The sequence below is a fragment of the Psammomys obesus genome, unplaced genomic scaffold (genome assembly GCF_907164565.1).
Source record: "Psammomys obesus unplaced genomic scaffold, mPsaObe1.curated_primary_1811, whole genome shotgun sequence".
In the NCBI taxonomy this organism is placed as follows: domain Eukaryota; kingdom Metazoa; phylum Chordata; class Mammalia; order Rodentia; family Muridae; genus Psammomys; species Psammomys obesus.
The window spans coordinates 27071263-27088816 of NW_026596040.1; the positions used below are offsets into that span (position 1 = coordinate 27071263).

At 45.6% G+C, this 17554-nt stretch overlaps 1 protein-coding gene across 1 annotated transcript in view; it reads right to left on the reverse strand.

The window, feature by feature from the left end:
- Ccbe1 (collagen and calcium binding EGF domains 1) overlaps window positions 1-17204 on the reverse strand; it is a 254015-nt gene extending 236811 nt beyond the window's left edge. The window contains exons 1-2 of the mRNA XM_055622989.1: window positions 17016-17204; window positions 16525-16605 (exon numbers count right to left, since the gene is read on the reverse strand). Coding sequence (XP_055478964.1) covers window positions 16525-16605; window positions 17016-17149 — 215 coding nt within the window. The 5' untranslated portion in view covers window positions 17150-17204. The remainder of the gene's footprint in view (window positions 1-16524; window positions 16606-17015) is intronic.
- Window positions 17205-17554: the final 350 nt, after the last annotated feature.

Sequence of the window (17554 nt, forward strand, 5' to 3'; positions counted from 1 at the left end):
GAGAGAGAGAGAGAGAGAGAGAGAGAGAGAGAGAGAGAGAGAGAAAGAGAGAGAAAGAGAAAGGGTGATCACAAACAGTTGGTATAAATGTGCTCAAAAGCCCATGGTTGGGGCGATCACAGGCCCTAGAGGGAAAAACTATTATTGTTTTGGTATTATGGTGCCTGCAGAAGATCAAGCTAGTCAAAAATTGTAGCAGTGACAAGAGAAGCGTTCATAAAGCCTACCTCTAGGTGAGAGGCTATGGACAGTTGAAAAAATACTCATTTATACTTCAAGTATATATAAATAAAAAGATCTATAATGTTGTGATGGTAACTATATAACTATAGTCATATAATTATACAGAAGTTAATGTTAGCTTCTCTTTAAAAATCTTAGGGGGTGAACATATTTGAAGTCCTTATGCTTAAAAGCTATACTTTGTAGCAGAACATACCCTGTCATGTGATGTTTTTGGCTTTGAGGTCAAATGTATGGGACTGCTTTGAGGTAAAGGACTCTTACACCTAAATTCTCTTGAAACCAACATAAACAGTAGCTGCTTGTCCTGGAGTATCTGGGTATACAGAGAGCCTCTCAGCTATCAGTGCTCCGGTGTGGCACGCCAGTACGTGGTATATAGTATCTCCATTCTAGAAAATCTGGCTCAGAATTAAGTACAGTCTGTTAAAATACAGAGTTATTAGTGAGGACAGACATTCTGTTTGTGCAGGTCTTCAGAAAAATATCTCACCAAACCCGTTTTATCTGTGGAGAAATATTGAGAAATGGAGTTTGTACTGGCTGGAGAGTGATAATGACATTTTAGTAATGTATGAACATTCTGCTTCCTTTTAAATAGACCCTGAAATTGCTGTGCTGAGGAAGCACCCCTGTCTATGACTGGCTCCAGGATGCCTTGGCAAATATACGCAACAAGCAGCAAATTCTTGGTCGACATTAAGGTTGCGCTGCGCACCGTTACAGGGACGCTTTTGAAATTCTGTGAGAAGAAGCCACGTTTGGGCTGGCAAAGTGGCTCAGCATTTACAAAGTACATAGTGCTCTCTAGAGGAGCCAAGTCGGAGTCGGAGTCCCAGCACCCAGGTCAGTTAGCCCACAGCTGCCTATAATTCCAGCTCCAGGAGATCAGACTCCCTCTCCTGGCCTCTAGGGACACCTGAAGTTATGTGTACAGACCCATATGCAAACATACAATTTAAAAAATTAATAAACCTTTTATAAAAATATACATTTGTGGACAAGAAGAACCCCAATGTTAACCTTGGGCATTCATATGTTTACACTTGTACACACACAAACACTGACATACAAATACATCCATTAAAATACAACAAATAAAAATCTGCCTTTTGAGAGAAAATACGGCCACCTTTTCTTTACTGTCACAGTAACTCTTAAGACCATGATGCATATTAAGAACACACAGAAAGCAAAGGCTTCTGGATATTCACTGTCATCCATCATCCAACCCCAAGCAGTGAAAATGCTTCCAGGAAAGGAGACTGCTGACTAAATGAGAAACTTGATAGAGAGCAGAGTGCTTGGTGAAAGTTCTTTTCAAAAAAGCAAACCCGACAGCTCTCTGGGCAAGTCAAGAGTAGCCCTGTTCTATGTCGACAGTCTGGCTGGGAGAAAAGGAGTTTTCTGTTTGTTGTTTGTTTGTTTGTTTGCTTAAATCCGGTGTAGCAAAACGATATAGCTAACTGTGTTGTTTCACCATTTCTCTTGAGGGCTCCAAAGACTGGGCAGTAATAGAAGCAGGGAGTCCCGAGGCTCCGCTGTGCTCCATGGGCTTCTCCAGAGGTCTATAGAGTCTACAGGCAGTTACTTTGCCCTATAAGGTAAATAAATTTGAGAGGTTTTACACATGTTGAAATGTCAGTTTGCAATTAAGGAGAAAAAAAATAGGTAAATACAACAAAGCCCAGGACATTTGCATAAAGGATGGGAAGGGTGTTTTACGAGGCTGCTCAGCCCATGCAGCTTCCCACTTCACTAGCAAGAGCTTTGCCAGATCAATCGGAGTGATTTCTCTCCTTTAAGGAGCTGCTGCTGTGAGACAGCAGCTCACCACTGAGCATGTTTCACACCTCTCTTCCATGGGAGGATGGAACAGCCTGAGTTTAGAAAGGTAGGCAGATGGGGAAGTCGAGAACATCCACAAACACAGAAAAATCGAGCCTGTGTTCACAAATCACTAGCCTTCAGCAGGCCTGGAGCCTGCTGGCAAATGCAGATGCCTGGGAAGTTAAAGGGCTTCTTTGTTGGGTTTGGTGGTGGTAGCGGTTTGGTTTGGTTTTTGGTTTGGTTTACTGTTGTCTTTTTTCTAATTTCACAGCCTTTTAGGGTAAGAAACTTTCAAAAGCATCTGAGTCGCAGATGGCATCTTGCTTTAAAGCTGACTGGAGATAACTGTGTCAGAGCCTCCTTCAGTGTCTTCACAGCCAAGAGGCTCGCCTTGACGTCCAGCTAATCCCTGGGTGCTGTAAACAAAGCCTACTTCCGTTCACCCCGCCCTCTGAAAAGGAGTGAGTGATCAGTCAGACTGTCAGCCCTAGAAACAAATCTAAAGCTCCGCCACCCTCCCGAGGTTTAGAGACAGAGCCCAGAGCCCAAGGGCATCAGAGAACCCAGAAAGCCACAACCTTCACAGGAGTGAAATGGTAAAACACTTAGGAGCATGCCTCCCAAGTGCTCAGCAAGTCGCTATCTGGGTAGGCTAGGTCATCTCAGGGCTCACCTTAATGAAGTCAGTATCCCTGCCCCAAAGTCAAAATCCATTGATGCTCAAGTTCTTTCCAAGAAGTGACATTGTATTTGCATATGAGGATAAGGCAGTACGTCTTCTTGTGTACGTTAACTGTATTGTAAGTGATCTAGCTATTATTATTACCTAGTTCAGTGAAAATGCTAAATAAATGGTTGTTACACCATTCGGTTCAAGGAACAAAACTACATTTTCAGTACAGGTACAACATTTTTTTCTATTTTTAGACCATGGTAATGCCGAACCTATAGCTGTGATGTTCTAAGTGTACATGAAATTGGCACTTAAGTTTAAAACCTAAACATGTGTGAAATTCTCAAGGAATAAAAATCTTTTTCAATATAATAGCTTTTAAAAATTAAGGCATCAAGGTTAGTGCCCTCCATATTTGCTCATTTCCTTACAGTGAGTTCTGAGCTGAACAGATGAATTATCATGCATACCTACCCTGTTACCAAAGGGTGTCCTGCTCCAAAAACGTGGCGCCCACCCCACACAATAACTAACCTCTCTTTATTGTTAAATTTTTAAAAAAGAAAAGAAAACTACTCGTAAGTAGTGACTAAGTACACCTGCCCACATCCACACAGACAAGGCCAGGAACAGTAAACCCAGCCCCTTGGCGGCTGCTAACCCGGCGGATTGAGCCTGCAGGGGAATGTCAGCCACTGAACTGTGTGCCATGGCATGCAAAATTCGCCATGAGCAGATATCAACGTCGTGATTAGGAAAGGAAAGCATGAAAGAAAGCATAGGGGAGAAGAGATCTTAAGAGATGGGGAAGAAAAATCATGAGACTTGAGAGGCAGAGAGGAGGGAACATTGTAACAGCCATCACAAGTGGGCAGACAGAGCACCAGGAAACCCAATGTGCAAGCATCTCTGTGATTTGCCGACTCTGAGGCAATACCCAAGAATGGGGTAGCTGGGTCATATTCCGATTTCTGAGGAACCTCCACACTGATTGCCACCATACTGTATACAGGTTCCCTTTTGTCTGCTCCAGCATTCGTTGTTGCTTATTTTTTTTTTTAATGATGGAGTTAGTTGCCCTAAAAAGGCTGGACAAAAAAATTTCTTTTTGTTTTTTAGATAGGCAATAGCTCAGCGTGTTGGGCCATGTTTGTAGTTCTGGCCAGTCAGGAGACTGAGGTGCGAACATTGTTTGGGCTCTATTGTTTAACACCATCCTGAGAAACGCAGTGAGACTGTGAGGGGGGGGGTGTTAGATGGGAATGGGAGATACTGGAGAGCTCACGCTAGAAGCACACTAATAGAGGTACACAAATTTCAGCTCCTGGTGCCTGCCCCAGGATAGCAGAATGGCAGGGGGACCACCAGAGCCCCTCCACACAGGCCAGGTGCCCTTTTCTGTGGCCCTCAATTGTAGGCTCCTCTAATTACAATCCACAGGTGTTTCAAGACTTGCAAATGTGCTTTCCCAAAGTTTAGGATCCCTGGGAGCTTAACCAGGATATACACAACTGTCTGACATTGGGATGGCTATTCTGATGGCCAACTTGACTATACCTAGAATTAACTAAAAGTCAAGTGGCTAGGTACATCTGTGAGGGATTTTTCCTTTTTTCCCCCTTAATTATTATTATTTTTTTACAGTTTATTCATTGTATATCCCAATAGTAGCCCCCTCGCTCAACTCCTCCCAGTCTCTCCCTCCCTATTCCCCCATATCCCCTTGCCCTACTCCACTGAAAAGGGGAGTTCTCCTCCCCACCATCTGTTCATAGCTTATCAAGTCTCATCAGGATTGCCTGGATCTTCTTCCACTGCTTGACTGGATTATCTGACGTGGGAAGACCCACCCTAAATCTAGGTCTTGCATGATGGGAAGATCCAGCTTCAATCTGGTCAAACCTTCTGGTGCCTGTCCATATAAAGGATGTGGAAGAGGGAAGCTCTTGTTCTTTCCCTGCTTGCCCTCACTCTGGCTAACAAGTTCATTCATTCCCTCACTGGTATTAAAGCTGCCTTCTTCAAGATTCCAGAGTATACTGAAGACCAGCTGACACACCCAGTCCTGTGAACAACTACTGGATTCTTCGACTTTTTGCCGGTAGACAGCCAGTGTTGGACTATCTTGTCCACAGCCTGTAAGACACTCTAATAAACCTCCTATAGATAGATAATTAGATACATACATACATAGACAAACACATACATGCACATATAGACACGTACATACACACATAGATATGCATACATCCATAGATAACAGACAGAGTCAATCTATCAATTCCGTCCCTCTAGAGAATCCTGACTTATACAGACATCCACTTGAGTTGCTTCCTATTTTTGCTTTATGCACCTGTCCCGGTGATTGTACTATGTATACCAAACTCTGATATTGTATTGAAATGCAGAGGTTGGGGCTGGAGAGAGGGATCAGCAGTTGAGAGCACTGAATGTTCTTCCAGAGGACCTGGGCTCAATTCCCAGCACCCACATGGCAACTCACAGCTGTCTGTAATCCCAGTTCCAGTGAAACTGACACCTCACACAGACACATATTTAGGCAAAATGCCAACATACATTTAAAAAAAAATTAAATATAAAAAATAGACATTATTTAAAACAAAGTTCACTTAGGAACCAATCCTTATTTCTCTAGCCTTAAATTCAAAGAAATCCCTTAGGAAGAATATCAGACACCTCTGTAACAAGGTACAACTACATTTCTTTGACTTCTTGACTTAAATAAATAAATAAATCTCTATGATTTTGTCAGAAAAAAACTGTTATAACACTGAAAAAAAAAGATGCAACTGAACATGCAGTTGCTGTGTATGAAACACTTGCTGTGTAGCTGTGCGCTTGCGCACAGTCTTCGAGACCAATTAGAAATAGAGCTTGCATTTGAAATACCCAAAGTGCAGAATGCATTGCTTTATGTTGCAGGAAGCTAACTAAAGCCTACAGCCAGCCCTGTGTTTGCTGGGCCTGAGGGCCTTGGGCTCCTCCGCCAGAAGGCAAGACTTCAGAGCAGTATGGCTACAGATTAATGGAAAGAGAACTTCAGTAGCACATACCATGTGGAAGACAGTGTTTTTGTTTGATTCTCGCGAGGAAAGAATAACACAGCTTGACACTATAGCTTTCATTCGTATTACTCCGAGCTGTGTTTATATCTTGAAAAGGCTCATGCAGCTCAGCAACAAAGCAAAACTTTTTCCTATGCACCAAAGGTCACCAAGTAGCTGCAGACCCCGAGCCAAGAGCCTCAACATGAAGTGGAAAAGGATGGAATTTGAAGCATGGGATTTGGATCTGATCAGCTTAAACTCGAAGATCTTATAAAGAATGTTGTCCAGTTGATCCATCTCAACCCAACACACAGCCCCGACTACCCTCAACCCTTCCAGCAAATGGTAGAAAGCAGATGCGAGGGCTAACAGCAGACCCAGTGATGAGGGAAAAGAGACTCCAGCATGGTGGGACTAACACACGCTCTAGCCTAAGTTTCCACTGAGGCTCCCAACCTTGCAGTCATTGCTAAAATCATGAGAGGGGCCTAGACTTCACACCTACACACATGAGAACCAGACTCTTTCCCCAGGGTCCGCTGAAGTAGGTTTGCTGTTATGTTATGCTTGAAGCTCCATGGTGGTCGAATATACTGAAGTTGGGCCTCCTACCCACCTCCAGAGTTTGTACAATAAAATAGCACCTCTGAACCACAGCCTGAATGCTGGGGTCCTCACTCAGCTCAAGTCTTTCCAATGTGCAGTCATAGCCAGCCTGCCTTGCAAGTAGAAGTTGACAGCCAAGTGGGAGATGGGGCTACAGTGATGCAGTGAGGCTTAGACCTTAGAGCCTGATTGGGGACACCAAGGGGCTTTGTCCAAATGCGAATTCTGAGTCAGTGAGTCAGGGCCAGGACTCCAGTGTCTTCATCTCTATGGGTGATATCTTGCTGTAACTGGCTAGGGCAGATCATACTCTCCAACATCTGGTACCATCCTGGAGAGGGTCCATAGAAGCAAAAGCCACAAATACCATGGGCTATACCATTTTAGGTAATATTTTCTTCTTCAGTTATATTGCTGAAAGTAAATTGATTTTATAGATAACTGGAAGTCACCACAGTGGACAGTATCACCCGTAGAAATCAAAGAGTATATGATGACAGACCGTTCTATTAAAGGGCGCCTGTAAGTGATGGATTTTGTTTAGTTTTGCTGGCAGGGTTCCGACATCTGTTTTGGACACTTTGCCCAGCCTAGTTTCTGCCAATGAGACTGACACTCTGCTCCCAGCATCCTTTCTTCTCCTAAACTCCCTAACAAATCGTAAAATTTTGTTTACAGATACCACAGATAAAATTTCATACATGTATAATATATCACTTTTCCTACATGCATATAATGTCATTTCTCTTCTCCAATGTGGCCACACATAGATGGCCTATAGCCTGTTAGGTGACTCTACATTCTATACATATAAGGGTTGACGCTGACTGACACAAGGGATTAATGATAGTGATGTCAGGGGGTAGGTGGGTAGCGGGGTTAGGGTGGGGAGTTGGACAGAGGTGGTGGGGAGGGGGAGAGATGATCATTTATTTCCAAAATAAATGTTATTTATGTGTATGTGTGTATCTGTGTGCATATATGTGCAGGTGGCTGAGGAGACAAGAGGGTATGAGATCTTACTAGCGCTCCAGATAGCTATGAGCGGATAGACATCAGGGAATAGGATCTCAGCCTGGGCCCTCTGCAAGAGCAGCAAGCACTCTCAACCACTGAGCCACCTCTCCAGCCCCTGAGCCATTCTCTCTTTTTTTAATCTTGCAGTTTTCAGAAGTTTGGGGTCAGTTCAGGCTACATATGACCTACACAGCAAGACTGCTGTCTAAAAAGCACTAGAGAGGGAATTAGCAAGACACAGGTAATATGAAAGGGGAAATGAGGACTATGGGGGTACTTTGATTGAGGGAAGAAAAGAGAGGAGAGATAGAAATAACACTAAGGATGAATTGGTGAATAAAGGTGCTTATAGCCAAGACTGATGACCCGAGTTTGATCCCCAAGACCTAGACGGAGGAAGAAAGATTGAGTTCTACAAGTTGTCCTCTATCGTCCATATGCATGCACACAGACATAGACAGACAGATATAGACACACACACAAATTAAGATTTTCAAATAGCTATCAAAACAGATGCTGAGACTTATGGCCAACTGTTGGGCAGAGTGTATGGAATCTTATGTAAGAAGTAGAAAATAGTAAGATCTGGAAAGGACAGGAACTCCACAAGGAGAGCAACAGAAACAGAAATTTGAACACAGGGGTCTTTCACAGAGACTCATGCTCCAACCAAGTACCATGCATGGAGATAACCTAGAATCCCTGCACAGATGTAGCCCATGGCAGTTTAGTGTCCAAGAGGGTTACATAGTAATGGGAAGAGGGACTGCCTCTGACATAATCTGACTAGCCTGCTCTTTGATCACCTCCCCCTGAGGGGGGAGCAACCTTACCAGGCCACAGAAGATGACAATGCAGCCACTCCTGATGAGATCTGATAGACTAAGATCAGGAGGAAGGAGAGGAGGACCTGTCCTATCAGTGGACTTGGGGAGGGGCATGGGTGAAGAAGGGGGTGGGAGGGTGAGATCGGGAGGGGAGGAGGAAGGGACTTATGGGGGGATACAAAGTGAATAAAGTGTAATTAATAAAAATTTAAAAAGTTAAAAATAGATTTTCAAATAAAATTATGACTAGGTCTAGCCTTCATCGAAAATGACTGTGTTTATAGGTACATTTTAAAAAGCATAATTAGCATTTTATCTTGAATGTGAGAAACTCAAAACAAACTCAAAACTAAACTATCACATGTACGGAAGGGTGCTTTCAATCAGAGCCTGTGATTGACATGCAAGCCAATAATGAAGGAAGGCAAACAAGCTACCCAGGCAACTCAAAGACAGTTCTGGCCCTGCTGCTTGATTTTGACATGTATTTGAACAACTATGTGAGTGATGGCTACCTGATATGGGAAGGCTTGCCACAGAAACTCTCAGGGAAAAAAAAAAAAAAGGAAGAAAGAACAAAAACAAAAATCTCTTGTCTTAAGCAAACTCATGATTCTGGGTTGAGCCAAATTCATAGCTGTCCTTGTTTGAACGTGGCCTGCAGGCTTCAGGTTAGACATACTTGAGTCTAGCTTGGGTTTCACCGTAATGAAACCCAAGGTAACAATATACTAATTTACCCCTAGCTGGACCATTCAGTTGCTGCCATCTGCCTGTCAGTCACATGGCCCAAAATTAGCTTTCTCATAATGCTTTTCCATTATTGAAATTGTTAGAATAAAAAAACTTGTGGTGCATGCTAACTTCTGTTAGGACAAGAAAAAAAAATGTAATCATCACCATTCATGGAGTTTCATGTCTGTGCTGAGCTGCAAGGGTTGTTTTGTTTGTTGTTTTTCTAAAAAGATATATACAGGCTATAAGAAACTTCAAGGTCGTAGTCCTGAAAATATGGCATTACTCAGATGTGCATCAAAAATATATTAAATCATCCTTTCCCAGAAGATAAATGAAAATCCGTAAATCCCATCAGAACAGAAGTTTGCCTGTTCCCTTCAGTTGTATTTTGCATGCACAGAATCAGGATTGGCACAATGTTAGCCCCCAACAGACATGTGCCGCCTAAACGAAAAGTGCTAAGTGCCTAAGACTTTAAAATTAGCAAATAGATTCGCAGAAAAAGAAAGGGGGTAACTTGGCAGAAGAGGAGTTGCAGATGTTATAGCTCTTTGCTTTCTCATCCCCAAAATAAAAGCGAGAAAATGGAACAGAATGCGAGCTTTGTTCTGTAGCCTCACTGCCCAGCCCTGACAATGCAGCAACCTCCCTCATTCACAGGGGCATCCTGGTCCAGCTGAGCAGGAAGCAGGAGATCTGGGAGAACTGAACATGGATTTGGAAACAGTGAAATGAAAACCTTTCTCCTGAGAAAACATAGTAGCTAGGATAAAGAGGGTGCGCTGCCCTAACTTCATTTAGAAAAGATGAAGGGATGTGAGCTACAGGAAGCCAGGGAGCAGCCATTTCAGCAACAATCAGTAGTGAGAAGATCGGATCTCCCAGGACACGGTGATGAAAGCACAGCCATGAGGCAGGCTAGTTCAACTGTGAGCTGAGAAGGTGTGAAAAGCGATACAAAAATCTCACCTTGGCAACCACCCTCAGCTGGCCCTCCTGTTGCCTGTTCCTTTGGGAAAGAAATGGATCCCTCTCAAAGCTGCTTCCCTTCCCTTCAAACCAGTGTCTGCATCACATGGGAAGTAGTAGTCCATCTGTCACTTTGGGGTACAAATTAGGATAGCAAGTTGGAGACCAAACTGTAGTAAGCAGAATCCAGCATATCTAACACAGGAACAAGGACAGAGAAGCGGCTCTGGCTGGGAAGCAGTGAAGACAGTTGTATCGCTTCAAAGAAATGATTGATCTCTTCCCTACAGCAGCCTTCCTTTTAGGTTTGGTGCAACACATCAATAAATCCGGAACTTGGGAGGCTGAGATAGAAAGACATTGAGTTCAAGGCCAGCCTGAGCTAAATAATACAGTGAGACCTCCTTTAAATAATTAAATACTTTTTCACGTCTCAGCTTTTATTAGTTTAAACATTTGTGTGTGCATGTGTAGGGCATGCTCCTGTTACATGTGTGGTCATCAGCAAACAGCTTGCAGGAACTGGTTCTTTCATACCATACGGGTCCCAATAGTTGAACTCAAGTCATTAGCGTTGTGTACCTACTGAGCCGCCTGCCAGCCCCTCGCTCAGCTTTTGAAAGACACAGGACACATACATGAGAAATCCCGAAATGCTTAATACATTTAAATCGAATTTGGTCTTTTTCTTTTCACACTGACAGTCATTCACTTGGGCACTGAACAAGTGTTTATGAACGGACCACTCTTTTCCAAGCATGGAGCTAGCTTGTGAGGTCATGGCTGTGGATGTGAGAACAGATAATCCATGGCCTTAGAGGGTTGACAGTCTAGTGTCGTAGACAGCTTCACACGGAAAGGAAGATCGTTTTCCCTGGATGTGATTCGGGCCCTGTTCTACTCTTTACCAGTTTTGTACCATTTCCTTCTTGATGGTGGCTCATGATGGCTGTGAAAGCAGGCTTCCTGAAAGGGGAAACACGTGTCCTATGTGAACCATGGTCATTGGCAGAACTCCCCTCCTCCTCAGCTATGTGGGCCATAGGATGGAGGCAGAGGAGGGAGCAAAAAAAATAATAAAAAAGAAAAACCCAATGGACTAAAGATCTCAAGTCTTATTTCTGCAGAGACCACCATCCACGACCCTGGGCCAAAAGCAAACTTCTCTAGTCCTCCAACATGATGTCTGCATCCAGTTCAACCTGGCTGTGCTGTCCACCCCTCTGCAATCACAAATAGAGTGGGCTGCAACATACACAAAAAAAAAAAAAAAATGCCCAGTGTCATTTTTCCACATCACTAGATTTCTGGGCTACCCTACACTCAGAGAAGCATGCAGAAACAAGGCATGGTGACCAGAAGAGAAACACCACTGACGTGTCTGGTCTAGGTTTACCTTCAAAATCTCCACTGGGTCCTCCCAGAAGCCACAGGTTACCAAATAAAACCCCACTGCCAAAGCACGGAAAACGTCCCCTAGAGCTGTTTAATAATAAACCCCAGTTGATGACACCACACATTTTGGTCACAGAACATGAAGAAATGAAAAATTAATAAAAATATTATATATTTTTTTACATCTCAATTATAAAATTCACAGAGGTCAGTACATATCCACAGCACAACTTCTGCAAGCCACCCCCATGCCACACTCGAGGTGCAGGGGTGACAGGAAGTGACATTGGCTCGGCACTTCCCTTGCACCTTGAACTTCTCAAAGCACATCGCGAATGCCAACTCATTTACAACACGCTCAGCAGCCCTCAATGTCCTTAGTGTGATCTGTACATTCCAAAGGGGAAAATGAAAGCCTGGATCTTAAGAAGTGGTTCAGGTCACAAAATGAATGACTAGAGCTGAGATTCAAAGAGGAGCAATGCATTTGAGACCGTGTGTGTGTGTGTGTGTGTGTGTTCTGACATTACCAAGGCCACCAATGGGAAATCGGCAGCTTGCCAGGACAATGTCTCAGCCTTGTCTCAGATGATCCTCAGCCAAAAACGCAGTGCCGTCAATCCCTTAGTGCTACCCTAATTAAGTAGCCCCCTTGCTCTACAAGTTCTACGTAAACACATCTGCAGAAATACTACACGGACCTCCACGTTCCCACAGGGTTTGGAGACGTGGTTGTACTATCTTGAAGGAAAGTGGAAGTTTCTGGATCCCATGTCATTTTTTTTTTCCCATGGGAACCTGAGTCACCTTAAGTTAGAGCACTCCCCCAGAGAGAGGGCAAAGACAGGGCAGCTGGGGGGTGGGGGGGGAGGCCTCTCCTCTGTTTGGAGCTTCAGGAACTAAGACCAAAATCACAGATGGTTTTCTCAACTGTGTTCACTGACACAGTCTAGGGTAGAGAGCCACCTTGAGAAACATCAAGTCTTCTCTTGCCTGAGAAGCCATTCCTAGCTATTACTTTCTCTTCCCCATCATTAGTACTGTGTGAACGACACCGCTTAGGATTCCATCGTAACCACTATGTTCTGGCTCCAGTTACAAAGGCTTTTGTCCAAAATCAAGCCGTTAGACTATCTGTATTTTATTCTTTTATGTGTCAATATCCTCTAGAAGGGCTCTAAGTTCTTAATAGATATGTCTTTGACCAAGGAATCAAAACAGTTAATGTTGCTTAGGCATAGCCCCACCCAATAAAAGCTGGCTTGATTATATATATAATATATATATATATTTATATTTATATATTTATGTATATGTATTAACACATCATTTTGCTGATATTAAACACAACAAGAAGAAAGATAAACCAACCTTTTCTAACTACATGGTTTGAAAAAGGAAAATCAACTCGTGGCAGAGGAAAGGATGGGCGATGATAATGATAGCTCCAGAAGGACAGTACCATACTGGCTTTCTGTGCCTGTTTTACGTGCTTGCCTTGGCTGTCACGAATCCCTACTTCAGATAAATCATGCCCTGGCTCTGATATCTTAAATACTGGTGAGAGATTGTCCTGTGCTGATTATAATGCTGGGCAAATGTTAGCTTTAGACTCATTAAGCTGTCACGGGCACTCATGCAAAAAGTGTTTAAACTTTGGGTGCTTGGCCATACACACGCTGGCAGCAAAAACTCTAGTGATATGGATCCAAGATTGAGATAAGGAGATACGAGGAAGGAAAGCTGTCCATGCATGGACCCATTTTATATGTAATATGATCCTTTAAATTCAACTGTCGGAAACAGATCTCAAGGGCAATGGCTCCACGAAGGTCACTGTGGGTGTTAGTGTTCCCCTGAACTGGCCAAAATGTCCACCCATCTGAGTTCAGTCTTACATTTCTACCTGTAGGCCCCTCTTAGATAACGAAGGAGCCCAGGGCTTCAAGTCAGACAAACCTGGATTCAAATCAAGGTGCTAGTGTGTGTTAGCTGTGAGAGCTTAGGCGTGACACTCCAGTTATTTCGTTCCCACTCTGCAGAACTGAGATAATAGAAAAACTACAGGTGGCTGTAAGCAGCAGAGACAGTGTAAGCCTAACTCGCAGAAACGGTATCAAGTCCAAAGCAGAGTCTTCAGGCTGTTGTTATTTAATATCTGGAAACCAGATTAGCGGTGCTTAGCTGAAGTCATGAGAACACATGGGTGTCCAGGACAAAAACTATTCTGAACCCACATCTCAAAAGCCTCTAAATTTCACACAGTGATGAATCAGGTTTATCTTGCTCCTCTGTTCCTTTTATGTAGGTTCAAATCTACATGCCAACAATGACTTTTGGAGAAAGAAAAAAAAAAGTCCCTTCAAGCAAGTTCTAAATCCTTTCATGTGCTAAAAATCATTGCTAGATATCTGGAGAAGGGGTATTTTTTTCCCAGTTCTAAGCCATTTCCCGATTGTTGCCACAGTGTTTACAGCTTGAGAGAACCCCAGGAGAGTGAGCTTTCTGGATGGAGGTTCTCCTTTTAGGGTGACCAAGAAGCATTAGCTGCTCGCTCAGCTGCAGACACCTCCGTGCTCCTGAGGAGCTAAAGCGTCTGCATTGGCACGGGTTCTCAACCTGCCCAATGTACCCACCCTCCAATCTGGTTCCTCCTGTCGTGGTGAACCCCAACCATAAAATTATTTTCATTGCTACTTCGCAACTGTAATTTTGCTCCTGTTATGAATCGCAGTGTAAATATTTTCTGGAGATGGAGGTTTGGCAAAGGGGTTGCGGACCCCTAGATTGAGAAGCACTTTTTTACAGCCTGTCTGGGGTTTGAAGACCCTGCTTTCCATGTGGCGTTCCTCAGGCTTCAACACTCACCTCATTAAAGAGACAGATCCAGTGGAAGAGGCCTGGGGGGGGGGGGGTCTGACAGTCTACCTGATACCCAGGCAATGTCATGAGCTGGCCACTCTTGAAAAAGAAAGGAGCTACAGGACCACACCCCAGGCCACACCCCAGGGCCTCACAGCAGTCTGTCACTCTTGAAGCTCTAGAACCAAATGAGGAAACTTCCAAATGACTTCAATTATAAAGCTATCTGGCCACAGTGGCCCACACACCTGGGAGGTTGGAAGAGGATAGCGTGAATTTGAAGCCAGAGGCCAGCCTGAGCTACAGAGAGCGATACCTTGTCTCAAACAGCACACACACAAAAAAAAAATGGAGTAAGGCTAACAGAATGTGCACAGAACTCGACTTCCATAAAGAAATTAAATTTATAGCGATGCCAGCCATGCACAGTAGTGGTTTACACCTTGATCCCAGCACTTTGGATGAGCAGAAAGATCATGACTAGACTGGGCTATACAATGAGATCCTGTCTTTAAAAAATGTACTACAGCAATGCTATTAGTGTACTTGGTGGCGGATGGCGATTCTCAAGCTGAAACAGCTCTTCCCATCATACAGATTAAAATCTTTTACTCTCTTTCTTGATAGAGCATTTGAGAGGTCCAACAGGCTGTTTCATGGAGTTAACTGTTTAGTGAACCCACACGCCAAGACTCACTGCTAATGGCTCTGAATGAGCTAGGGTAAGCGAAATACCACACTACTTCGAGAAATCTGGGAAAGCTGGCAGAAAGCGCGTAACAAATAGAATAAGCAGGTTTCTAAAAGCCTGACATGCGCTCGGTAACTGTCACCGATTTATGCGGCGTCTGACCTTTAGGGACTGAACAAGCAAGCCAACCATCTTAGGACCACGCTCCGTGTTAAATGTGAAGCTTTATGCTTCGAAAATGATAGGAAAACATGTGCTGGGAAATACTGTGGTCACGTGGGTGACACACGGGACTGGAACCCGGCAAGCAACATTGCAGCCAGGGCTACCAAGCCACCACTAGCCGGATGACCTTGCTTGCTCTGGGCGACTCCTGCCAACTGAGCCCTCACATCTCCGCCACTGCTCGGCTCTCCTCCCCACTATCTGGAGCTCACACAGGTGAAGTGGCTGATGTCAATGCATCCTGGTTGCCAATGGCTGGCCCTAAAAACAGGAGACAACTGATTTTACTTCCATAGAACCCAACTGACCTGCCCTGGAAAAGCCTCACACCTGAGCCTGGGGTGTTCCCTGCCTAGAAAGCAGTGGGATGAGCTGGTTGGCCACAGCATAGTGAAGACAGACTGGCTTTGAGTTCGTTTCTGGGGTCTGTTTTCCTTTGTAGCACCCAAGTAGGTCCTCAGTCTGGGATAATTGTGTTAACTCAGCGCCTTGCACAGCGTCTTAAAAATCTCAGAAAAGGGGACTGGAGAGATGGCTCAAGTCTTTTTTTTTTTTTTTTTTTTTTTTCTTAAAAAAAAGAACATCCTTTAAAAAAATAACATAAAAATAAAAAAATCTCAGCAAAGCCACCAACATTTCGAGATACACGTGTCAGAACCCAATGGTTCAAAGACCAAGCCAGCGGTTCCCTCCAAAAGGCCGAAAGCAAGGAACCTCGAGCCTAGCCTTTGGGGCTAGGATCCACCTGTTCTCGTTCCCCTGTTGCACAAGGAATCACCTGGCGAGCATTTTACACGCCGTTCCCTCGCCCCGCACGTGTTTCACTTTAACAAGACTCTGAGGGGCCGCCAACCTCCCAGGTCGATCGGTAAACTCGCTTTCTTAAAGGCCATCGCTTTTCTTGAGTCTCAACGATCCTGGGGTTTGTTTTCACTCAAAGCAACCATCCCCTCCACCCACAATCCTCCCCGCCACGATTTTGCCCACAGAGACCGTGACAGCCTGTTCCAACATAAGGTCAAAAGCAAACCAAGTGCCAAGTATTTCCTTGTATTTCCAAAACAAAACGCAAATGAGCAGGAAGCCATTCCTCTCCGACAAGTTTACACTCACAATCCAATCCGTTCTCGTCAATTTGCAAACTTTTTCACTCCAATCTCTCCTATGTCAGCTTTTTCACGGAACCGTACGTGGTCGCAGATCTCAGCACACGCTGGTTGCAAACTCAATTGCTCAGGGGCTTTGCTCTGGCTCAAGAGCACAACACCCTACACCACCCCGACCAGGGCACAGACAGGGGTCCTCCAGAGCGTCTCCAAAGCCCTGCCAGCCAGCCAGCGATGCCCGTCTCTCCAGAATCCGCGGGGCCCCCGACTTTACCTGAAGCACGTGGTGAGCTCGCCCGAAGACTTCAGACACGGGTATTTGGTCGTGGTGATCTTGTTTTCCGAGCACACTTCTCTAAGTGGGGGGAAAAGGGGGAGCTGGAGAGGAAACTCCGCTGGAGGTCAGCGGGAGAGCGTCGGGCAGTTCGCGCCGGGCTCTGCGTCCGGACGCACCGGCTGCTACTGGCAGCGGGGAGGAGGCAGGGCAGCGTCCCGGACCCAGGCGATCCCACCGCCCAGCGACAGGAAAAGCCAAAGAAGTCTGCACGGCAAAGTCCGGAGAAGGGCATCCAGCGTCCCGACCCACAGCCGGGAGCGTCAGGGCGGATCCCGCAAGAGATGGAGATCACCTGGAACAGCTTAGCCGCCCTGCGGGTGACCCAGCCCGCAGGGACCCGTGGATCCTCCACCTCGGACGATCTGCACCCCGTCAGCCCGCCCCGAGCGCCCCCGGCGCCGTCCTGGGCTGGGGCAGGTGGCTCTTACCTGTCGCGGTCCTCGGGTTCCTCTCGGTAGGTCCACGTGTGTCCCAGCGCCAGGAGTAGCAGCAGCGGCCCCAGGCTCTTGCCCAGCTGCCCCTTGGCTGCTCCTCCCCGGCTCAGAGGAGGCGGCGGCACCATCGGGGAAGCTCTCCGCTTCTTCCCGGCGCGCGAGCCCTCTCTCTCCCTGCGCTGTGCCCAGAGGCTCCGCGGCCGCCGCGGCCTTCCCTCTCGCCGGCAGGGGGCGCCGGGGAGCTGGGGCGCTTGCACCACCTGCGGGCGGCTCAAACTTGGGGAGAGAGGGGGGTGACCCAAGCTTGTCTAGGGGACGCCGGCCTTGGGCGGCCAGCGGGGGGTAAAGGGGGATGCTGGAGTCCCGGGAATCTCTTCTGGACGTCCAGCCTCCAGTCACAAACTGTCTGAACTTGACTTCAGGCTGCGCCCTCCTCTCTTCCCTCTTCCTCCCCTGGGAGAGGAGCGCGGAGTCGAGGCAGCCAGGCGCTCCTTTGCTTTTTTTTTTTTTTTTTTTCTCCGAGGTCTCAGCTT